The following is a 24,844-nucleotide window of genomic DNA, read 5'->3' on the forward strand; positions in this document are numbered from 1 at the left end:
AGAAACACCAAGCCCAGAGAAAGCCTGAAACACCCACCAACCAGTCTTCTCAAGACGAAGCCAGCAGCTTGGAATAAACCACATTCCAACCAAAAGAAAGACATCTTTTCAGTCTGAAATCTCCCCAAACTCCCAAGGAGAAAGACCAAAGAGAAAGGGGAGGAAAGATGGTCACAGATAGGGTAGATTAAGGTGGTGGGCCTGACTACTGATATCTGGGTGACCTTTTCAGTTTTTGCCGTACTTATCTGTTTCTTTCTTTTGATAGCTTTTCATTTTATTTTGGTTGTTGTTTTTGGTAAGGACCTGGGGTGGCTCACGCGTGCCCGGGAAATTACTGAAGAGGATCCGGTTTTGCAATTTTCTTTGTCCCGTTTATTTCTTTGCAATTGTTCTCTGGCCGAGAATTGTTGCCCACTATTTCTTTCTCCTGTTCCTTTTGCACCGGTGTGCACAACATTCAGAGTCTCGACTCACCCCCTCAATCCTAATCTGGTCTTTATTTTCTACCCCCTATTACTAGGATGATGCTGCCCCCGCTACTAGCGTTACTCTGGCTAGGAGGCTGAGGCTCCAGTCTGACACGGCGTTCCCTGGGCCTCCGCCTAGCACCATCGTCCGGGGACAGCCCGGTCTCTTGATTACTAACTGTTGTACCCACACAGAAAGAGTATTCGTCGGACGATGTCAACTGAGCCATTACCTGCACGAGAGACCCCAAACTAGTGGGACAGGTGTCAGATGGACTCAGGAGGCCCTGCATCATGCTGCCGCTGACACTACCCACAGGTTGGAGCAGTAACCCAACGACCGTGACCCAAGCTGAGTCCAATCGATGGCCCAAGAGGCTCCTGAGCACCCTGCTGGGAGCTGCAGCAGCCGTTGGCACCCTGTTCGACATAGGATTCACCACTCCTCGCGGTCCCAGAAGTCAGGCGCCAGCCCCTGCGCCTCCTCCCTGTCCATCCTGTCACTGTGCCACCCAGAGTGCCAAACAATGGGATGTCAACAATGCCTCGTTGCATGGTGGTGATCCTGTTTCAACTTCCGTCGCCTGAATGATGGCAATGCCATCATCAGCCGAAAGGGGGGATATGTAGGATCACACATGCACATATCACAGGGCCTAAATTCCAGGTGGCCTGAGACAAGGCCGAGCTTGGTACGAGAGGCACCAAAGGGGGGTTACACACACAAACACACACACACAGATAACCAGGGAGGCTAGCACTCCAACTTTTATTGCCCAAAGATTTAGGGACCTACAGACAAGCAGAGTGGACTTCACGGACAGGGGTCCCTCGACTTGGCACACAACCCCCTCCCCATACATTCTGCCTTACATTTCACTCACCCAACAGACAAACACCCTAAAGGAAGTTTCATTTAAGTTTGGCTTTTGTATACCCTGTATATTGATTTACTCACGACTACTAGTCTCAATATACAGATACGTTATGTTTGTACGTGTCCTAACTTTTAGAGAGTCTTCTGTGTTAGAAACCCCCCCTTCTCTTCCAACATTCCTTTGCGGTCCTTATCTGATCTTGGTGGACCTCACCAAGTTTCTTTGTTTCTACCATGCTATGTCAAAAGAACTGAATTAAGGTGTATTTTATCCATTCTGGAGAAGATGAATTGGCATAAGCCACACCAAACAAATTATGTTCTTTCCAGATGTGCAACTTATATTGATTTTACCACAAACTAACGGCCACGCCTATCTATGGATAAGATGTGCTGTTTGTAATATGAATATTTGATGTAATATCCGCACAAAGTGTAACATCTGTTGAGGTGCAACCCAAAACCCCTGTATCCTATACTGATGTGAATCAGTCACATAGATACAATAATTAATTGTTTAATCAATTAATGCAGATGGTATGAGGTATGTACCTGTGAAGCTGGTATGGCATGTTTGGTATCAATCTGATTGTTAATCACCCCTGATTCCAAATCTGGTCAGTGATTACCATAAAAGTGGATGTATCAAAAGTTATAACAGCTTAATGAAAATCATCAGTAAAGGTAGAATCAGGCGGGCCATAAATCACAAAAGGACTGATACAGACCCCCTTCCGAAAGCCCGCCAAATGGATGGCCAGCCATTGGGCCAGGAGTCGAATTCCTGGTCATCCCTATTCATGAACTTTAGACCATAAAAATCTAGCACCTCAGAACAAAGGGGAGCAGAGAACAACCAGCAGCAGAGCAGAACAACCGCCAGCCGGCGCAGAGAAAACCATCCGCCCGAAGGAGAACATCAGCCCGGGAGAAGAGAAACCCACAAGAAGCCCTCCGGTGAAGGCCCAGCTGAACAGAGAACAGCACCCAAGACAAAGCTTCACCAGGAGAGAGAATCTAAAGGGACTCCACTCCACTGCTCCAAACGCCGCGCCTTCCTGAGTGCCATCAGCTCAGCAGCTCTGCCATCAACTGCCAAGACCCCCCCCCCCCCACTCTTCAACCAAGTAAACCAACTTCCTTTCATTCTAACAACTTAAGCTGTTCTGTTTAACCTGCTATAAGACTTTAGGGTCGTGTTTCCACAAACTATGCTTGCTTTGCAGAACAGTATTTCCCATTTAAGGTTACTCATTTAAATCCGGTCATTGCATTTTCATAATTACATCGTTTGTTTTATTCCGTTATTTTGTGTTTGTTGTTTGTGTTAGGTGTAATGTCTGTCTTATGTTAGTTATAGTGTTAGCTAGGAATAAATGCATGTCTTTTACACAACTTTAGCCTCCGTCATTGTGTGTCTCATAATAAGTTCCTGCCATTGTGCGATCTTGCTACACGCTCTGAACCTCAAACTCGCCTGAAACATCGCGAGACTCTCTCTCATTGGCCGTGAGGGGAGCTTCGCTACCAATCGTGTACATTACCTGGTGATGCAGCTCGCTGGACGAGCCTTCTAACCCAGGTTACTAAGCGATACTGGTAATTAGTGAATCCCATTTAAGTCTCACATTAACAGACTCACAGGGATACCGCAATTGAGTTTGGAGGAGCCGACCATTCGGCATAACAATTGATTAATAATCAGCATTAAATAATAATTAATTAAACTTTAATTAATTCAAACATATTGGTGGAGAATATTAAAATTTATTTGAGCTATTAATTCCTACACTCAGAACATGAAAACTTCCAACATCTCACTTAAAAATTAACAATATGGTTTTAAGTCCCTGTAGGCAACACCTTAACCTCACTGCCTCCCTTTTATGGGTTTTAAAATCATCCATCTATCTTTCACCCTCTTACCCAGGATGGGGTCACATCCCAGGAAGCACAGGGCCCAAATCAGGGACACAAACACCACACTGAGAGCCAAGGGCAGGATTCAAACCCACACCCCTGACAGTATGAGGCGTCCATGTTACACACTGAGAGCCAGGGGCAGGATTCAAACCCAAACCCCTGACAGTATGAGGCGTCCATGTTACACACTGAGATCCAAGGGGCAGGATTCAAACCCAAACCCCTGACAGTATGAGGCGTCCATGTTACACACTGAGAGCCAGGGGCAGGATTCGAACCCAAACCCCTGACATTATGAGGCGGCCATGTTACACACTGAGAGCCAGGGGCAGGATTCGAACCCAAACCCCTGACAGTATGAGGCGTCCATGTTACACACTGAGAGCCAGGGGCAGGATTCGAACCCAAACCCCTGACAGTATGAGGCGTCCATGTTACACACTGAGAGCCAGGGGCAGGATTCGAACCCAAACCCCTGACATTATGAGGCGGCCATGTTACACACTGAGAGCCAGGGGCAGGATTCGAACCCAAACCCCTGACATTATGAGGCGGCCATGTTACACACTGAGAGCCAGGGGCAGGATTCAAACCCAAACCCCTGACAGTATGAGGCGTCCATGTTACACACTGAGAGCCAGGGGCAGGATTCAAACCCAAACCCCTGACAGTATGAGGCGTCCATGTTACACACTGAGAGCAAGGGGCAGGATTCGAACCCAAACCCCTGACATTATGAGGCGGCCATGTTACACACTGAGAGCCAGGGGCAGGATTCGAACCCAAACCCCTGACAGTATGAGGCGTCCATGTTACACACTGAGAGCAAGGGGCAGGATTCGAACCCAAACCCCTGACATTATGAGGCGGCCATGTTACACACTGAGAGCCAGGGGCAGGATTCGAACCCACACCCCTGACAGTATGAGGCGTCCATGTTACACACTGAGAGCCAGGGGCAGGATTCAAACCCACACCCCTGACAGTATGAGGCGTCCATGTTACACACTGAGAGCCAGGGGCAGGATTCAAACGCAAACCCCTGACAGTATGAGGCGTCCATGTTACACACTGAGAGCCAGGGGCAGGATTCGAACCCAAACCCCTGACATTATGAGGCGGCCATGTTACACACTGAGAGCCAGGGGCAGGATTCGAACCCACACCCCTGACAGTATGAGGCGTCCATGTTACACACTGAGAGCCAGGGGCAGGATTCAAACGCAAACCCCTGACAGTATGAGGCGTCCATGTTACACACTGAGAGCCAGGGGCAGGATTCGAACCCAAACCCCTGACATTATGAGGCGGCCATGTTACACACTGAGAGCCAGGGGCAGGATTCAAACGCAAACCCCTGACAGTATGAGGCGTCCATGTTACACACTGAGAGCCAGGGGCAGGATTCAAACCCAAACCCCTGACATTATGAGGCGTCCATGTTACACACTGAGAGCCAGGGGCAGGATTCGAACCCAAACCCCTGACATTATGAGGCGTCCATGTTACACACTGAGAGCCAGGGACAGGATTCGAACCCAAACCCCTGACATTATGAGGCGTCCATGTTACACACTGAGAGCCAGGGACAGGATTCGAACCCAAACCCCTGACATTATGAGGCGGCCATGTTACACACTGAGACCACTGTAGCATGCAGGTAAAATGAACGGCTTTCTTATTAACATTATGTACGATTAGTCAAACAGTCTGCGTTCTGCATTTTAAATAATACTCCATTTATCAATAAGCAAAAGTCTAACATTCTGTGGAAACCTAACAGTAAAGCTTTTATCCTGAAATGTGATCTGATGGTAACAGCGCAGCTTTTTATTCAGTAGTCAGAGGAGAGCAGGGAGGCAGCGAAACAGCGAAACTGCTCCAGCAGGGGGCAGTGAAGTGCGTAAGAAGAGCATAAAGTTAAAGCTAGATTCCTTAGACTTCACTAACCCCCCCCCCCCCCCCATTGGTACGTACTGCATGTACACAAGAGGAAAACAGACACTGGCAGATACTTTCTTAAAATACTAGATATTACTTGTAATAGACATTTCATATTATACAAATCAACTAATTATATGTTTTCATTTATATTTGATGGAAAGCAACATTTCACAGACCGCAGGTACTATACCGTACATTTATTCTATTTAGCTGACGTTTTTCACAAAAGTGTTGTAAAGCGAATAAGAAGCTGGTGTATACGTAGCGTCCGCGCATAACTGGGATGCAGAAATTTCTGTGGCGTTTGCAGCCAGACTGCACATCTAATTCCACCATTAACCGCAAATGGGAGCTCCGTGTTTGCGGAGAGATTTGTTTTCAACGTTGTCAGTACTGGAGCTGAATAAATAGTGGATGTGAGTCGCGCATGCCAATCGCGTTAAACTTATCAAGTATTAAACTATTCAAGACTTTGACTTTGTTTTTAGTTTTAGTTATTTTCATTTTCTTTGGCTTTGAACGCTCACATCCACGGTTGACCCTGTTGCGACATCGTTGACATAGGAACCATTGTGCGATATGCCTTTGGTTACATCCGGACATGCAGGGAGGTGGCACCTACGTGTGTCTCAGTTTATATTTCCAGCGTCAGTCTGCTTGTATTTATCGGCGGACTGACTGCGAATGTCATGGCAGCGGTTAGAGTATTGAGGTGCACGGCACCGCTCCTACTGCCTGCAAATAAAGGCTCCGGGACCATGACACTAGTCAGGCAATACCGGCCCGTGTCTTCCAGGATATTTTGCACGGTAAAATACGTTTTTAAATCTAATTTTACGAGAATAGAATCGGACCGGCAATATTACGTTTGCGGGTCCCGAAACAGAGGGGTGACAGGTCGATTCAGCGGTTACGAAATATGCATTGAAGACAGCAGATATGTGAACTGACAACTTAACAGATACCACGGCTCGCTTTGCTAACTCCGGCATGCGAGGGCGTTATTAAAAAACGAGGCTGCGCTTCTTTATGTTTTCGACGATTGACCCGGTGCCCCGTAGAAAGTACTTAATAGCTGCAACCGTACTGTTAAGATTAATGGTCTTACCGGAACTCACTTCACTGCATGATTCACGAACATACCAGAATTGTGTGGTCTGTTGTCAAACATGAAGTGTAGGATAAAAATTACAACAGACATACGGATTAACACTTCATAGACCGCAGGTTAATGTTTACTTGAATGGTTGTATTTTGTTTCTGCTGCTTGATCAGGGAGGGACAGTCGTGCTTCTCGCCAGCTTACCTGCCCTGTCATACCTGGGATATAGAGCTTGCAGAAGAGCCTGTCCTGAAGCTGTGGTTTATGCCCTCGATAAAGGTAATACTCCAGTCTCCTATGTTTGACAGTATTAATTATGAGAGTGGGAGGCTGCAAACGGTGTGTATGACGGTATAGATTTTGTCTTTTCAAATGACCCATTCTGCCGTCTGTCAGCTGAGGAGGTCTTGGAGCGTGCAGACTACCTGTACAGCTGTGGGGAGACGGAGAAGCTCTACCAGCTGCTGGCCCAGCATCAGAACAGGTGGGGTTTCCATCAGTCCCGTGGCATGTCTGTCACTCAACGTCTTAGAGCCACTGTCACCAAAACGATCCGCTTTTAGTGCGGTAGAATTAGCAGTGACTGGACTCGATGTAAGGATGGATGTCCTGAAAGGCCCGCTTATGCCCCCTAGTGACAACGCAGAGTTTCTGTGGCGGCTGGCCCGGGCCTCTCGGGACCTGGCCACGTTCCAGGACATTTCTGCAGAGGACAAAAAGAGACTCACCTATGAGGCCTTCGATTACGCCAAGGCGGCACTGGACCGGAATGAGGCCTGCTTCGCAGCTCACAAAGTAACCGGGGCCTGTTTGCAATCTCCTGCGTTTGGAATGTGACAGAGCGTTCTGTACCTCCTGTTTAACTTTATTGATCCAAAACAGGCAATTTTCTCCTCATTGTGCTTGGGTAGAGGACACCACAGCTAGTAAATTTTTAACACTCAGGACAGAACAGTCTGTAATTTGTGGTATGAACACCAGCAAACATTTATGAGAACTACAAGTGAACTACAAACCTGAACTGAAAAAGCCAGCTGTTCTTTCCCGCCCCAGTCTGTCGTGTGGTATCGCGTTGGTCTTAAACCCTGTTTCCCCACAGTGGTATGCAGTGTGTCTCAGTGACGTGGGAGACTACGAGGGGATCAAAGTAAAAATTGGCAACTCCTATATAATAAAAGAACACTTGGAGGTACGAATGACCTTTACCTGTTTGAATATGATGCTTCGATTCAGCGATCACTCATCCTTAATCTGTGCTGCCTGTGACTTGATGCAGTCAATAGCTCACAGCTGGGCAGCAATGTCCCCTCTGTCCCTGAATCCCTTCCCAGACCAGTCTGTCCTTGTTTTTAAAGAGAGCCATCGAGCTGAATCCAAAAGACGCCACATCCATCCACATCCTGGGTTACTGGTGAGTGTCAGTGGGCCTGACTGTAACCCTGTCCACATTCCAGGTTACTAGTTCGATGCACAGTTTCTCAGAAGTCACAGAAGCATCCTGCGATGCCGTGACGGCCATGCCTTATTTATGATGGCTGTTTGAGTAACCTCCACTCACAGCGCGGTTAATCTCTACAGGACTTACCTAGCATGCACTCCGTCCTTGCCCTCCCTCCCCAGGTGTTTCGCCTTCGCCGAGCTGCCGTGGTACCAGCGAAAGATCGCGGCCACCCTCTTTGCCTCCCCGCCCAACGCGACCTATGAAGAGGTGACCCCTCCCCTCCCCTCTCTCTCATCACACGAACATGCCACACACAGACCAGGCAGCCTCACCAATCCACCAGCCCTCAGACTTATGCAGCAAAGGCTGTCCTCTGTTTTTACCCAAATATCTTTGCTTCCAGGCTCTGGAATATTTCCTGAAGGCGGAGGAAGGTGAGAAATGCGGGATGAAACCCGCTTTCGCTCTGGACAGTTTTCCTATGGTGTGATAATTGCATTTCCGAATGTTTGAAAATGGTTTCGTGACCAGCTGGTAAGCCTGCATGACCCCTAGGTGACCCTTCATTTTAGGGTAGAATAGGATCCTGTTCCACAGCGGTTGGCCTGCTGATTTAGGTTCGTAATGCAGGCCAGGTTAGCGATCTAAACTCCCACCCGACTGTGGTCCTATTGGCTCTGGCTGAAATTTCCTTCCACCAGCAATCAAATTAACTCATGATTACCCCCCCCCCCCCCCAGTGGACCCAAACTTCTACAGCAAGAACCTTTTGATGCTGGGCCGCACCTACCTAATGCTGAAGGACAAGGAGAAGGCGGGGCTCTGGCTGAGCCGAGCCCGAGACTACCCCGCCCACACAGAGGAGGACAAGCAGGTCGGGTCCCGCCCAATCCGGCCACAAGAAACACGCTTCAGAGTCCTCCGGAACACCAGAAAATAGAACGTACACCTAACGTGTCACTATGTTCGGAGTGACTTAATGCTACGTAGGTTTATAACCAAAGCAGGCGAGGCCGGGATGCTTTTCACACTTTCTTCCTCCTCGCAGGTCCATAAAGAAGCTTCTGACCTTCTGAAGAAGCTGCAGGGATGACCAGTGGGCACCGCACAGACACTGAGATTAAGGGCATTGGATCCTGGGACCCGTGGCCTCTTACTATTGCCTTATCAATCAGTAACTGCTAATTAACTGTGAAGATGTTTTATAAATCAGCTTTTATCATGACCCTGTATAATAAAAGGAGCATGCTGCTCCCCAAAGACTGTTTCCTTACTCTGCTTTAAATACGAGTGATGTGACAGTAAAGTTACCCCCCTCCATGAAAGTATACTAGAGAGCATCCACCAATCAGAGGCTCCCTCACAGGTTCAGGTCGGGGTCACTGTGCTGTGGCTGATCTTATCCACACACAGCCCAGCAGCACACAAAGCTGCGGTCAGGGACAGCAGGTACACAGACGAGCTGCCAGAGAGCCAACGAAGCCGCCACTTTACTGTCACATCACTCACAGAGTCCTGCCAACCTCACGTCTGCTCTGCGAGTGTCATGTTGCCCAATTAAGGGGCTACGAGATTTAAATAATCTCACCCCGACAATTAAGTGCAAAAATGGGTACTTCGATTCGTCACACCAAAGAAGAGGGTCTGATACATTTATTAAATTATTTTTTTGCTTCACAGGTATGTCCAAAAAAAAATTAAATTAAGTGTAAATAATCTGAGGAAGAAAAGTATGAATCCTGAGCAAAAGGCAGAACGGGAAACACCCATACCTGTTCCTGTAGGAGTAAAGTGTGTGTGTCTGTCTGTCTGTGTACATATAAAGTTAACGACCTGCCCCTCCCCCCACATACCGTCCCTGTCTACAGTGTCTATACTCTGATATGTTACAGTTATCATTGCTAATGGCAACATAAGTCTGGCTTAAGTTACCACATTTAAAAAAAAATTAAATATATATGTATATCCCAGATGAAATCAGTACATTTTTACAGTTGAGTTCATTCTTTATAAAATGGTAGGTATTTTCATATTACATTTAGCAAAAAAAAAAAAGGAAGTGTTTCCATGGAAAAACCCACAAGCAGTTAAGAGTAAACCGCTCCCGTTCTCTTGTGCACAACAGTGGCTCCTGTGAAAATAGGGTGATCAGGTTACACACGAGGACATTGTGGTTCCCTCGTGCAGAGCCCTAACCTCCTGGATGCTGTCACTCGAAGGGAACGGGTTTAAAACCCATAAATAAACCTTCGGCAGATCATTCCACACTAAATAGACGAAAAGCGGAGACTCCCGCCCCGGCTTCGGCTTGCGGGAACGCGACGCGTGACCCTGGCGAGGAAGACCTGCCATTCCACATGAGCTTGTCCTTATCTCTCAGCACCAAGCTTTTTAAATAAAATGTTCTCCCCCCACTACAAGGGGGTGCCAGCCTGAATCGCAGTGGCTGATTCTGTGCTGTGCCAACAGAACTAGCGGTGGGGACTTAAAATTAAAGACAAGACTCAGATCAGTACATCATGGTGCCTTTTGACCCTGGAGGGCCTCCATATTGAGCTCTTCAGTCTGAAGACCACCTGATGTATTCCATGATCTCCAGCTGTGTCTCCTGCAGAAGTCCCTCCTCGGCCAAACCAGGAAGCACAGGCAAACTGCTCCCACCTGTCCTTCAGGGTCAATCAGTGGCTCTCAGCACTAGTTAACAGCAGAATTTGACAGTAGACTCTTCTGATCCAAAGAACGATCAGCAATTCTCCAACCACGTGCTTGTTCTGCTTGAGTGGATACATGGAGGATGGCCATCCCCCGCAGCCAAGCTTAACAGAACCACCTAGAACTCCTGGTACCGGTCACACAGGCACCTGCTCTCACAATCGAGAGAATCTGTTTGCTTTTGGTAAACAAAAGGGGGGGGGGGCATCATGAGTCTCACAGCCCCCCTAGCCTAAAGAAGCAAACACCAATAAATAACACTGATGCAGGGCTCTGAGGGTGTGGCTGGACCGTTCACCGGGAGTCCTATAAAACCCACCCCCAGCGTCGTCATGCCAACAGAACGCACACACAGGGCTGACCCGTAAAGTGCCGCACGGGGCCGTACATCAGGAGACCCACCGCCGGAGCTCTATAAAACTAGAGCCGCGGCCCGACTGCTGCTACAAATGCATCGGAGGCTTTCGGCTGAACAACATACACACACACACACTCCATGTGTCCAAGAGCCCCGGGGGCGTCGCAGCGGCAGAGGAAAAGCAGGGACGTCTTGCATATTTATGAGGAAGAAGATAAATAGCTTATGCGTCAGTAGTAGTGGTTGTGACGGTCCGCTCTCTCTCTCTCCATCTTCCGTCACTCCTGTCCGAACCCCTCCGTCTCGTCGATGGCGAACAGCAGCTTCTCTTTCAGCTGCTCAAAGCTTTTGTAGGGGGGCAGGTCGAGCCTGTTGAAGCTGGGAAGGTGGGGGGGCCGCAGAGCATGGGATTACAAACGCTTCTCTCTCACCAATGTGTGTCTGTGTGTCTCATGGATGATCAAGATGGGATGGGTGAAGAAAGGGTTACCTCATGGGGAGCAATAAATTCTCTCCATTCCTTGTTAACAAGGCATTATCCTGAATATTTATTTATATGCACACAGCACTGTGTCACTGCACTGTTCCGTTTACTATTTGCTGCAGTTTGTTTTGTGAGAAAAATTTGGGTCGTGACCTTAGGACCAAGAACATGGGTCCTGAACCTAATCCAGCTAAGAAGCACTGCCCTTCACCTCGCTGCCTTATCGTCACGCCATGAGACTCCGTGAGTGTCCTGAACTTTGCTACTCATTTAAACTAACGTCCTGATTGACGCCCTGTTCCTTCTGATGGAGTGTGAACCCCCTCCCTTCCTGCCAGCTGGCCCCTGGGGGGGCAGACAGACTCCCGCAGGGCGGCTTGGGGCCACCACACCAGCAGGCGACTCACCAGGTGTGACTCCGAGGCAGCCAGGTCTCCTTGCCCACCTTCTCGATGCAGAACTTCTGAGGACCGTTACTGCCTGCAGTGGGACAGTGGCAGGTGAGCAGGGCTTCCCCGACAAAAAGACGTCACCTGACAGCATCCCATCTAAGCAATTGGGTCTTTATCTGCACACATAGGCGTAAATCCCGGGGGAACAAGGGAATCAGGCCCCCCACTTCATGAATACATCACTGCAAACCCAACTATGTATTCAAAGCACTTGTACAAATTATAATTGCAAAGCAATGCAAGATTTCATCCCCCCCCCCTCTCCCTCACAATGGTTTGGTCCACTGCCTGCTATCCCCAATCCCACTACCACACACGTTACCCCAGTATGTGTGTCTGTGGCTCAGTGATGGTTGACTACCAGGAAGGAACCACTTGGTAGATGTTCGCTTAAGACAGCGGATGTGCCAAACATATTTCTTTACACTTACTTCTCAGTACAATCACCCACATTTACATTTGTAGCCAGACTTATTCCCATTTGGTCCGTTACCCCACGGATGAATCTTTACCTTTACTAGCTAATGGGTGCTGTGTCTCTCCAACTGGAAATAACTTATACGCGATGTGTACGTGTTTTGTCAGCCGGGCAAAAGGGAAAACGGACATATTGGTTTTCAGTGCAGCAAAACGCCAAGTTAAAAAGTCCTCATAAAAAGTCCTAATGCACTGAAGTATCATTCTGCTTTGGAGCTGCACTTATTTTGAGCTTTATGTTCAGTAAAGCTGAGATGTTAGTCCAGTGACTCATATGTAATATGCATTTAAAAATGTTTGAACATGCTAACCTTAAGTTATTTACCAATAATCTAATGTGTATAATAGTTATAAAGGGTTTCCTATGTATACAAAAGTACTTTTGGCAGCATCGTTTGTGTTCCTGAAGAATTTTTAGAGAAATTTTTCTGTTTATTGTAAAATGAGATTTTCACCCGTGCTTGCACATATACCATACATTAATGTATCATCATTTTTAAATATTTATTTCTGTAATATCACAATACTCTTTTTCTAGATATTCTATTTGTGTAGTGTGTACTTTTGTCTGCACCACGTTTGTTTGCATTGTCTGTCTGCACCAGAACTTCCTCCTGCGATCAAAAAATCTTAATCCACTAAGAAAGCAAAATATCCACTTCTAATGTCACTCATTTTCCTAGCTGACACCACCTTTTCAGTCAATTTAATTTATTGGTTTGTTCTCATGATTCCCAGGGACAGGAGGCTGAAGCCTATTCTCACAGCTGATTGGTTGGGGGGAAAACAGACGACTAACCCATGAGCTCGGAGAAGCCCCCTAGTGGTAGACGGCACGTCCCCGTCACAAATTGCAACAGCCGCAGACGCACTTCGTTGTCCACCTCCTTCACAAACTGCAGTGGGTGAGAGAGTGTCACACATTCAAAACACCAGATATCATAGCCATCTCACCCTACCAGCATGGGCCATCCAAGCATATCCTCTGCACACTCCCACAATGCTTTGCTCAGCGTGTACCGAAGCACCCGCAAGGTAGGTGGGGCAGTACCTGCCAGAACCACATGATCTGCTTGCTGTTGCGGGTGTAATGCCGGTACACTGTGTGCCTCTGCCAGTCCTGCAGGTCCACCTCCTGCATGCCGCACAGCATCACCTGCGACACATGAGCGCAGCATGCGAGCGCATATTGCATATTTATTGCGCATTTATTGCAAATTGTCTTGTCTTATTGCATTAATGTTTGTCCTAATGCCCTCCCCCCCCCCATGCACCTCTCCAACACCAGTATTTGTCGGAACACACCTGACTATAAAAACTGGAAACTTGACTATGGCGCCCCCTACCTCCAGCTCCTTCTCATCAAAGTACTGCAGCCACTGCAGGGGCACCACCTCGTTGAATCCGTCGAGGAACGCTTTGGTTTGGTCGGCCACTCCCCTGGAAAACCGCCACTCTGCCATCAGCCTGCCGGCAGGTGGGGGTGAAGGGGGCACAGTCGAGTGAGTGACAAGCCGGTCGCCTTGGGTACCACGCGAGCTTGACACTCCCCTTCCTGCCCCGGCCTACCCAATGTACTCCTCCTTGTTCTCCTCGGTGACCAGCAGCGACGCCCCATCGGGTTTCAGGTCGTGGGAGGTGATCTTGCCCAGGATCTCCATGTCGACTGAGAAGTACATCTCCAGGTCGCACTCCTCGATGTTATTGTCCCTGAGGAATGGATGGTTTGCGGCGTGAAGATGGGGGGGGGCTGCAGGGCAGGGGCTGCAGGGCAGGGGCTGCAGGGCAGGGGCTGCAGGGCAGGGCCTGGAAGAAGCCACGTGCCAGGCACCGGGTCGGGCAGTACCTGATCCAGATGAGCGAGTTGTAGAACTCGGGGTCGATGGACTCCAGGTCCTTGATGGTCAGCTTCTTGCTCAGCATACGCTTGTAAAAGGGCAGGGAGAAGCCCGTGTCGATGAACTTGCCGTGAAACAGTGCCTGGTGGGGGGGAGGGATGTGAGCAGGCAAAAATATAAATAAAGCCCCAGGTGGGTAGGGGTACAAGTGAACTTTAGCCCCCTCATACACTACACAGAAAACAATCATCGGTATCTGATTCCATCAACAGATCCATTCCGTCTTTAAGCACACAGCCTCATCCAGTCAGGTCTCCCAGTGAGCACCTGGCCATATTCCAATCAGGGCGCCCAGTCGGCCCCTAGCTTCTTCCAATCAGTTTGCCCAGTCAGCGCCTGACCTTATCCAATGAGATTGCCCAATCAGTGCTAGGGCCTGATCCAGTCAGATCGTTCATTTATTATTATCTCATTTAGTTGCAAAACTTGTTGATTGTTTTTATCTCCAAAGAGTTCAATGAACTGGTGTGGGGGAGGGGTGTCAGTAAATGAAGGGGGTGGGGGAGTTCTGAATTACATTTAACGGGTAAACAAGATCAGAACTCACAGAGGGACCACATGTTCAGTGGCCCATTAACCCAAACTGCATCACTCAGGCAATACCACGGGGTCAAAGGTCATGGTCAAGGTCAAACCGGGCACTCAGCGAACCTTCAACCGTGTCCAGCTTCCACACAGAGCGAGGTCAGTCAGCCTGGGTAGACCCTGAGAGCAGCACCTCCCCCCCCCCCCCCTCACCATGGCGATGAACCGCCCAATGAAGCAGAAGTAGGAGAGGTGGTCGGGGTTGATGGCCGACGCTGGGTTGATCTGCAGGCAGTAGTTGCTCTTGCCGGCGTACTCGAACAGACAGTACATGGGGTTCAGGACCTCGTGGGACAGCAGGAAGAACCACTCCCTGGGGAAGGGGGGGCGCAAGGTTCAATGCCAGCGAGAAGGAATGAAATTGCAACATGGCAGGTGCAGTGACAGGCGCAATCTGACCTCGCCAGGCCACCGTAGTCAAGTCCCTCCTCCCCCCTGAATATGACGTAGAGTCTCCTGCGGAGGTCGTACGGTTTGAGGGCCATGATCTGAACAAGAGTGTCACACGGGACATGTCAGTCCTCACAATGCTGAGATTATTCTGGGATTTTAAATGCTCAGGACACGTTAAACAGGAGCAGGGAAACAGAGGGACAGAGGCAGGCTTACCTGCTGGAAGGAATCCTCAAATAAGGTCTGCCGCGACACGGTAATCTTCACGTGGCTGGGGAGGGCATTTGACTGAGGGGGGAGGGGACATCACACATGGGTTTGGACTAAGCGTGACAAAAATGACAACCTGAACCGTGAAGAGGGCAGCACCGAGCACACGTACCTGGCACAGGTAGCGGAAATGGGCTAGTTTCCAGCGGAAGCTGCGCTCGTAGGCGATCTGCGGCCCTTTGGTGCTGCGAAGGGATGGGAGGCGGAAACTCAGAGGGGGGGGTCACAGGGCAAGATGGGGGCGGGGGGGGGGGTACGCATGTGATGGCGAGGATGATACCACAATGCATACAAAAGTACTCACACGGACGACTTTCCGGTGCGTGGGTCGTTAAAGGTGGTCGTGCGTGTGTTGTGGTCGACGAAGTAGCGGACACCCTCACGCGTGTAGCGGATCTCCCAGCCCTCGGGGAGCGGATCTTCGTTCTGCAGCCTGGACCGAAGATAAGGGAGCCCACCAGCAGGGGGAGCACGTGAGGAGAAAGGCAGTCTTACAAGACAGACTGATACCACTGAGGTTACTCTTTATTACTGCCATCACCACCTTTCATGCTATTATAATTATGACACTGCTATGCCACCGACCAAGACAATACATAAGCACCTGTTGATGTCTGTCACAGAGGATTCTGGGATATGTAGTTCATAAGCATGCCAAGTTTATTCTTAGTGAGATAGGGGAGCTTACCCTTGTGTACGCGGGTCCTCCCACTGAGTGGTCTTGGTGTTGTGGTTGACAAAGTACACACGGTCATTAGAGTCCACGCGCCGCTCTGTGGGGGTGGAGGGACACACCCCAGTCTTAGTACAGCTTTGATTTTTTTATTCAGTATTTATTTATTATTATTGAAATCCAGTTTATTTTTAGTTATGGGGTAGACTGAAAGTTATGTAGCTTTTTCTTTAGAGAATCCTACATGAATACAGTGTTTATTATGTACCGTTGTCTTCAAAAAGGGGAAAATATATTCCAGGTATTTTTCAAGGGCAATATATTGGACAATATAAATTTACATTAAAAAATCATTACTTTATAAAAATGGTATCTAAATGCAGTAACAAAATATTTTATTATGATTATTTTTATTTAGTTGTGCTTTTTTTTGCATCTTTTTTTACAAAAGTATTTTTAGCTTTCATTAACAACCCTGAAACACACACACACACAAACACACAATAAAAGCACAAGTGCGCACATGCAGACACACACAAATACAGAGTAATCGGATGACAGTTCAGAGGCCGCAGGAATGGCCAGGTGGAAAAGCAGCCAGGGTATTTCTAGATATTTCCCCAAGAAGTTTTGACACAAATAGCCTTTAACCTGCACTTGAGAACAATGCTGGGGCTTGTACCACTGAACCTCAGTGTTACAGGTTTTAGGACACATGTGACATCCACAAAAAGCCCGATGACAAGGGCACGGGTGGGCACTGTCACATGACAGGCTCAGTACACTATGGTCAGAGAGTGTAAGTGAGCAGAACTGACTGTTCGGCGATAACCGCGGAAGCGACATAAATCCCTGATGGCGACACTGGCGGACAGGTCCGCTATCGGCACATCCCAGCCCGCAGGCCCCGGGCAGACTCACCCCAACCGGGAGGCAGAGGGCCTAAGGGGTCGTTCTCCGCCGACATCATGGAAGCCTGCGAGAAGAGGGAGAAGACACAGTCCATGACCTGGAAGGGCCAAACACCCCAGGAGAAAACTCTGAGGAAAGCGGCGACTGGATACATGGGAAGAGGATGGACCTCACAGACTGGCAGGAGCTTAAAAAGGACTGGGGGGGTGTTAATCAATTACAGGAGTGACAGGGTTTTGGCCAGGGCCTGATTAGATACACCTAATCACTCAGGGGGGTCCAATTTGATGAGCTGAACAAACACACTAAACAACTAAACTCAACCCCCCCGCAGGCCATATCAAGAGGGAACAGGCAACACCACCCTAAACCTCTAATCTTTAACCACACTATCCACTATCAGTTATCATTTAAGACTGCAGACGACTAGCCAATCAGAATGAAGCCATGCTGTTACGTGACTGGCTGAGGACCGACCGCACTGTCACTGACTTGACGAGCCTGCGTTACCGAGTAGAGGTATCGCTGGTTGAACTGGTGCATAGCTCCCTGTAACTGGCTCCGCTGGGACTGCCACTGTTCGAAGTTGCGGACCGACTCCATGGTGGGCCTCTGCCAAGTGGTGGTCCGGGTGTTGTGGTCCACGTAGTAGATCCGGCCCCGGTCGTCCACGCGGCGCTCCCACCTGAGGTGACATCACACCCATCCAATCAATCATGTTTCAGAGGTCAGACAAATGCGTGAATCAAGGCAGGATGTGTTGGAGCGTGGCACAGCACTCACCCAGATGGTAGGGGTTGGGGTCTCTCCCACGTTGTGGTTCTGGTGTTGTGATCCACGTAGTAGGTCCTGCCGTGCACGTCTTTCCTCTGCTCCCACCTGCATGGCCAAAGAAAGACATTTAGAAGCCACCTCTGAAAATGAGGAGAGGGGCTGGAGACATCGGATGGGTAAGGGGTGGTGGCAGGATGAGCCTGGGAACAGCAGACAGTGAGGGGGGGGGGGGGGGGGGCTCCAGCTCTTACCCTGCGGGCAGGTGATCGGCATTCCCAGTATTCCCATGATTGGGTTTTGCTTCTGATGCACTTTTGCCACCGGCCTTGTTCCCTGCAGCAGAGGCAGTCACAGAGGAGGAGGAAGGGGAGGAGGAAGAGGCGGGATTGCCAGAGGGGCCATCTGACACCGTGAGTGCTGAAGCGGCCAGAGCAGACCCGGAGTCCGAAGGGGCGCCGCCGACGCCATCCCCAGAGCTGCCAGCAGGGGGCAGCATCTCTTCCACAGCGGAGTTGACAGTTTCCCCATTAACTGCACAGGGGGACAGGGAAAGCAGATACTTCAGCGGGGACTGGTTCAGAGCCTCAGCTATGCATCATGGGAAAACTGACAACGGCATGCCAATCCAGTTAGTAAATTGGTGATTTAAGGTACAGGGCTATATAATTAAAATATAAAGCACTGTCCCCTCTGTAGTACCATCACAACCACACTATCAGTTTGTACCAGTACAACTTGTACACCGTCCAGTTCATCAGCATGGTCATGCTTCATGGTCACGACCAGAAAATGACCGCTCTCCTTACCGACGCCGTTTGTGACCTGACCGTCTGTCGGCCCGGGGGAGGGATCTTGCTGGGCCTCAGCTGCCCTGGGGGTGGGGGAAGAGGAGGCTGCGTCTCCATTGATGACAGGCGAGGCGGACGCACCCGGACCGTCAATGCTGTCAGAACCGGAAGCAGAACCGGACGCAGAACCAGAACCAGAGCCAGAGCCAGAGCCCTGGGACCTGGTGAGAGAGAGGCTGCTGAGGACCGCAAACTGCATGTTTAGCACATCTGCCCTTTATCCACACTCCCCTGCTTAGTCTCGGCCCTCGCTTTCCCTATACCAGCCAACATGACTGAATGATCAGGCTGGGGGGGGAGAACTGTCCTACTTACCCAGACTGAGACCTCGCTGGGGTGTCGTCCCCATTGTCCCGGACAGCACCTCCATTCTGCTGGACTTCTGTAGGTGGAACCACCTCAATTATTACCAACTCGGATGTGCAACATCAAAATAGGATCTCTGACAGATGACAACTTAGTGTAAGACTGCCTTGCTCCGACATCATGACAGAGCATGAAACTGGCTGTTCATCATCATCTTCCAAAGCAAACAGCCAATCACAGGATTCAAAAAGTGACCAATCAACGAAGTGGAGAAATCAGTCACTGTTCCAGCCTCCAGAGTCTCAAAACGCAACCTTTCGAGCGAGCGAGTGCTGTCCAGACACGAGGATGGGTTTTCTGTTCATGGATACACACGTGTGTAGTTTTCATGTGTGCGAGTTCTGAGACCAATACGTCACATAATTGGCTTGTCTTTACATGTGGCAAGCATATGAAAAGCTTTAATGAGGCACCATGTTGTGGTAAATTGGGGGGGGGAAAGGAACACTCACTGGGGGCTGAGTTGGTTCTGTTGGGGAGTATCTCCCGGCCCACTGCAGGGGCGTCCAGGATGACCGTCAGCTCCCCAACAGTGCTCTGGCCCCCCTTACTCTCCAGGGTCAGCTTCAGTACCTCCTTCACATTCTCCACTTGGGGGGGGGGGGGGGCAGGTTAAATTAAAGGGAGGGAGCAGAAAAGAGAAGCAGAAAGATCTTACAAGTAATTTAAAAAAATTATATCTAGAGGACACAACATCCTAATTAAAGTAATCCCCGGAAACACCGCACAACACCATATATGGGAATATGTAAATGAGGGGGCGTGGTTGGGTGTTGCTAGGGCGGGGCCTACCTTTGCGGCCATGCTGCTCCAGGACCCTCCGCACGTCCAGTCCCGCTTTACCCAGCAGAGAGTCGGCCTTCAGGGCGTGGTGACTCCACACCCGGAAGTCCAGCTGGCTGCTCGACGTCACGTTCCTGTCCACGGAAGGAGTCAAACAAAAATCATCCCATCGGGGCATCACACCATTTGCCAGTCAGCCAGCACTCCCTTCTGCCCTCTATTGGCCGGACGAAAATCAACAACTGATCCAACATATGGGAAACAGACTTCAACAGGCATTTACCGCCACATGTGGTCCAAAGACAAGCTGGAGTCAAGACTCTTAAGCAAACCAAAAAGGAGATGGCGGACAGGCCGGCGTGGGAGGGAGTGCTTACACTGTGAGCCGCTCCTCCCACTTGGGGCTAGAGGAGCTGTGCGACTTGGCCGTCCTCCAAATCTCCCCACTCGCCTCAAGCTCCACATAGATGGCCGTCCCCACAAACCAGTTCTTCTTGCGCTTGAGCCTGGCACAGGACACTTGGGAGGGAGTTAAGGAGAGGGTGGGTAACAATTAGGGCCAAAAAATGAGCACAAAGTTATACATTCACAACATATCTTTCACACAACTGTACATTGACTGTGGTCTCTAATCAAGGCCAGCACTTGCATAAAAGGACCAAAATTACGAGTCCCCCTGCAGGTCATAACTAGACAAAGGTTTTTTTGCTTTTAAAATCGAAGAGAACGGCTCCACAGTCTTTAGAAATCACATCACTCATGCTGGCCGCCCACCGCGACCTTCAGTAACCTTCAGTCACCCCTAACATCGTTGCTGTTGTAAGGGCAGGCTGTCACACCCACCCCCTGCCCTCCACAGACGCTGCAGTTCTCACCGGTGGCATGCAGCTGCAAGGTCTCTGCATGGTTATTGCTGCAGTCTGATGTGAGCGGGGCTGAGGCCATGTCACGGCACGGTGGTAGCCTGAAACGCACACATTAACGTGAGCCAAACAGGAAACAAGGCCTGTGCACTCAGATGTAATAAAGAACCTCAGGGACTCAGGCGATAATGAGTCCCTGAGATGACGGAGGCTAAGTGCTCGCTGAGACAAGGTCATCTCACCCCATCATGCTCAGTCCTGCTCAAACCCAGCATAGTGAAGCCCCACCCACCACCCCGATCACCCCTCCGCTTCTGGCCCCGCCCCTCTGATCGCTCACCAGCTTGGAGTCCCCCGAAGCCCTCGGATTCCTCACGCGGCGCTGTGGCCCATGGCGCCTCTGTGACAGGAAACCATGGGTGCAAGACAGGAAGAAGTGAGACGCAACGAAGAGCCGTGAGACACGAGGAGTGCAGATAAACCACAGATACACAGCTGTGCCCTTTTTACAGAGAGACTGTGTGCACGTGTCACAGCATTGACACAAACAGAGGCAAAGGCAGTGAGATAAATCAAAGAACATTAAAGTCCAGGAGAAGGTGCTTTAAGCTGTTCCCATGCTTCCTGTGAGGTCACAAAGTAACAGTCAACGTAAATAGATTTTTTTCCTTCTAACTATAGACACTAGCAGGTAAACGCATTGACTGGAGGAAAGTGTAAACACCGGCTCAAAATACTTCGAATTCAAATGATTCTGATTCTGTCACACTTTATTTAATTATTTTTATTTTTTTTACAAATTGACAGCTTGTTATTTCTTCAAAAATTGCACTGAAATTATCCATTGAAGCACAAGGATATTTCAACATTCCTCAGCTAAAATATCAGCCAACGTCACCCTCGATTTCTGCATAGAAATCTGCAAAGAAATCCCCTTCAGAAGTTAAGTTTTTCCAAAGGCAGTGAAAATAAAAGTTCCCAATCATCGGATCAGGTGGTACACCAATAATCTCAAAAACCACTCAAGATGATCACTTGAAATTTTCTTCATTTAGTATCAAACCAAAAAAAAAAAACGATTTAGCTAATGGGCTAATTTTATTTTATTTTTTTCCTGCAGGCACCTATTATTAACACTTAGAAATCATCTTCCTCTTGTGTGCCAAAGAACTTGCACGAGTTACAGAACTTCCTTCCACGCACACAAACAGGCCAGTAAACAGCAGAGACACCCTAGCATACGTGCGAGGCTACACGCTCACCACTAACCAGGGCAGAGTATAACCATAGGTATCTGTAACCAGAGAACGTCTTGGTCATGCCCGGCGTCCAGGCAGGAGTCCAGTTCTCACGGGGGGGGCGTGTAACTGCCAGGTTTCACGGCACACAGTGAGCACATCACCAACACCGTGTGTTATCTCCAGCAAACCAAGAGCTGTGCCGTGCAGAAAGGACCCACCGGAGCTGGACCGGCCTACACTGACTGACCTGGGACTCACAGCAGGTGTTAGGGTTCCGACCGCACTGGTGGTAAGCCCACTCGACGCTGGAGCCCTACCTCGGGACAGGGTCATTCACAAGGCTTTCCAGAACCGCTGTTGGGCCGGCATTTACAGCACCAGTCTTGCATTAGTGCTGACAGCACACACGAGGTGGGACGAGTCACCCCTGTGTAGCAGAAAATCACCACTCTCTAGAAGATAGCTGCACCATGCGGTGTTTGACAATTATGCTTGCCTGCTACTCAGAACCCGATCAGCTCTGACCTGCAGATACAGGTTAGACCTCAGGAGTAAAGAAGGGCACCACGAACGATCCAATCTGCCACCGCATACTGTAACAACGAGCCGGACATAGTAAAAATATGACACCTGGCTGATGACGGTTGACCTCATACTCAACACGACAACAATGTCTCGCAGACATGGAAAAAGGGCGTAAATAACAAGCAAAAGAATACAGAGAGCTCTTTCCAACTCCACAGGGATCCTGCCACACAAGCCAGCGGATAACCAGGAACGTTAACCTTGGCCTCAGGTTGGATTCAGGGAGTTAAAATATCTGCTACCCCGTTGCCACTGACGACAGCCGCAAAGTGGACGCCAACTGGTGAGGACGAGCGGCTGGAACATGCCATCCCAGATCGTATCCCATGACCTCTGAGTATTCCCCTGTTACCGGAGCTGCCTGGGCACCTTTCTGGGCCAAAATAAGCCTTCTGGTTACCTTTCACACTCTTCCATCAGATGCTGGGATCACTGCGTCTGAAAGGACTTGGAGTTTCAAAATTAAGCCATCAGAGTGACCCTGCATATTTAAACGCTGACCATTAATATACAACCATTACACTAATACACCATGACAACCCAGAGGTTCTGAGAGGGACCTGGTGTATGGATCGGTGGAGGGCAACACTATGATAAAATGGGAGGGCAATTTACAGCTAGGGGGAAGACAAGGGTGACAAAAGCATCTTTTTATGACTTCCCCTTGAAAAAAGCAGCACCACTGGCCCCAGACTGGCAGCTCCTGACATGAGGTGTGACCAGAAACCTACCCCCTCCTCCCCCTCCAGTTTGGCACACTTATGTGGAAAAACACAGATCCTGGCATCTGCCCGTTTCCAACCGATTTGTATGGTGACTACAACAACACATGGAAATACGCCAGTGGATGGCGTTACCTATCATAAGCGTGACATCAGCAGCGCTTTCAAACAGGCTTACACCTTGAATCATGCATACAGAAGGCAGCCAGACACCACAAGCAGAACACAAACATCTCACCGTAAGCAAAGGTCAGTGACCGCCTTGCTGCCTGGCTGATCTACTTCTGCGCCCTGTCGGTGGTGCTTTGGTAATACACGCATCACGGGGTAGAGGGAGGGCCCCGGGATTGCAACTCAGATACAGATAGATCCTCGTGCCAAACGACGGCAAAGAGCCACACGTGCCTGCACCCGACTGCGCTCGCGCTCCCGAGACTGCAGGGAGAGATCGCACTCGAGGCTGCCGCCGCCGCACGCGCCTCTTTTTGGGATTTACTCGCATTCCTGACAGACGAGTCACCTGAAAGCTTAGCCGAGTTCGGAGCCTCCCATCGCGTAGGGCGGGCACTGACGAGCCGCCGGGGGGGGGACAGCAAGCCGGCCCTCTCCCTGCAAGCTGACAGCGAAAACGTCGGGGAGCTGAAACTTTTAAAGAAGCCGTGCTGGAGGAGAGAGGACTACCTGTGACTCATTTCCTCCCTGTGCTTCTTTTCTTCCTACAACTGATGGCTTGGGTGTAACCCGAAAGCGGTGTGTCTGTGGGGGGGGGGTGTCTGACACTTTTTTACCAAACACAGCAACTGTTAAGTCTCGGTTTTAAGCCTTACGGTGCAGAAACCACCAGAGCTTTCTGGATATTTTACGGCACCCGAGCTTCTGTGGAGACTGCGATTTACTAGAACGAATCTGCACTGATTTCCAAGCAAAACAGGGGAAGCCGCCCGTCAAAAGCCGGCAGGTCACCTGTGACCTGGTGCAGGGGATCCCCAGCCACCAAAGAGATTTGCACATGCAGCGTGGCTGTCAGGGGACATTAATACAGAAATACCGGGTGCTTAATGCAGCAAACTCCGCAGACCAAGAGCTGCAGCCCGGGACCCAAGCCCACGCTCCATGACAGTGAACCAGACAGCAGGATAAGCCTCAGTGGTGAGCAGGAAAAGGGAGCGAGTCACCTCCTGGATGCAACGCGGAGGACCAGGTGCACACCTGGCGGGCTGACAGCGGGGCACTCGGGGCAAGCCGCGTCGGCGCCCCCTCTCCTGCGTATCCGAGCCATTCGGAACCGACAGACAAAGGCACTGAAAGCGCCGCGGCGTCCCCCTGCAATACGTCCGCCATCTTTCCGCCCCGGTCGCAAGTCTGAAGGTAAACCACTCGGCAGACAAGCTGACGCCGAACAGAACCACAGACCGGCGGTTCGGATCAGCAGTCCAGCGTCCAGGGGCGGCCGCAGTCCGTTACCCCGTTCACCACGGTCGCAGAAAAACCGTTCTTCCTGCGCCTGGAGCCCCTCTCCGGCTCCAAGACTCAGCACTCACCGCGTCCTGGCTCTCTCCCGGTATCCCGCTGCCCTCTCTATGCGGTACTGGCGGCTAGGGCCGGCGGGGAGCGCTCATCCGATGCCTGCCTTTCGCCTCTGTCAAATTGGGCGTTCGCCACAGACTCCCATCTCTCTCCACGGAAAGGGA

At 50.0% G+C, this 24,844-nt stretch overlaps 2 protein-coding genes across 4 annotated transcripts; one reads left to right on the plus strand and one right to left on the minus strand.

The window, feature by feature from the left end:
* Positions 1–5,368: 5,368 nt before the first annotated feature.
* On the plus strand, positions 5,369–9,022 carry rmdn1 (regulator of microtubule dynamics 1; the record flags this gene model as incomplete). The annotated part of the gene is made up of 10 exons (XM_023795149.1): positions 5,369–5,395; positions 6,490–6,595; positions 6,713–6,800; positions 6,952–7,111; positions 7,416–7,505; positions 7,672–7,727; positions 7,937–8,024; positions 8,161–8,191; positions 8,498–8,631; positions 8,806–9,022. Coding segments are annotated over 10 exons (825 nt in total), but the record flags the coding sequence as incomplete, so codon positions are not given.
* Positions 9,023–9,395: 373 nt separating this feature from the next.
* On the minus strand, positions 9,396–24,843 carry LOC111835152 (NEDD4-like E3 ubiquitin-protein ligase WWP1). 3 transcript variants are annotated; one of them, XM_023795148.2, is made up of 25 exons: positions 24,695–24,843; positions 20,946–21,005; positions 20,618–20,706; positions 20,120–20,261; positions 19,752–19,876; positions 19,412–19,549; positions 18,909–18,972; positions 18,552–18,754; positions 17,997–18,276; positions 17,755–17,850; positions 17,482–17,656; positions 16,981–17,035; positions 16,075–16,159; positions 15,691–15,819; positions 15,499–15,571; positions 15,333–15,404; positions 15,123–15,211; positions 14,877–15,036; positions 14,087–14,220; positions 13,810–13,950; positions 13,587–13,707; positions 13,292–13,396; positions 13,040–13,136; positions 11,719–11,791; positions 9,396–11,205 (listed from the first exon to the last, which is right to left on the minus strand). In XM_023795148.2, exons 3-25 carry the CDS (start codon positions 20,685–20,687, stop codon positions 11,106–11,108), a joined length of 2,727 nt encoding a protein of 908 aa, XP_023650916.1. In that variant the 5' UTR covers positions 20,688–20,706; positions 20,946–21,005; positions 24,695–24,843; the 3' UTR covers positions 9,396–11,105. The 3 variants fall into 3 exon arrangements, with proteins under 3 accessions (XP_023650916.1, XP_023650914.1, XP_023650915.1); XM_023795146.2 differs by having other exon boundaries at positions 18,909–18,975; XM_023795147.2 differs by lacking the exon at positions 24,695–24,843 and adding an exon at positions 23,392–23,716 and having other exon boundaries at positions 18,909–18,975.
* Between the last annotated feature and the right edge of the window lies 1 nt (position 24,844).

Source organism: Paramormyrops kingsleyae, chromosome 4 (assembly GCF_048594095.1).
Source record: "Paramormyrops kingsleyae isolate MSU_618 chromosome 4, PKINGS_0.4, whole genome shotgun sequence".
NCBI lineage: Eukaryota > Metazoa > Chordata > Actinopteri > Osteoglossiformes > Mormyridae > Paramormyrops > Paramormyrops kingsleyae.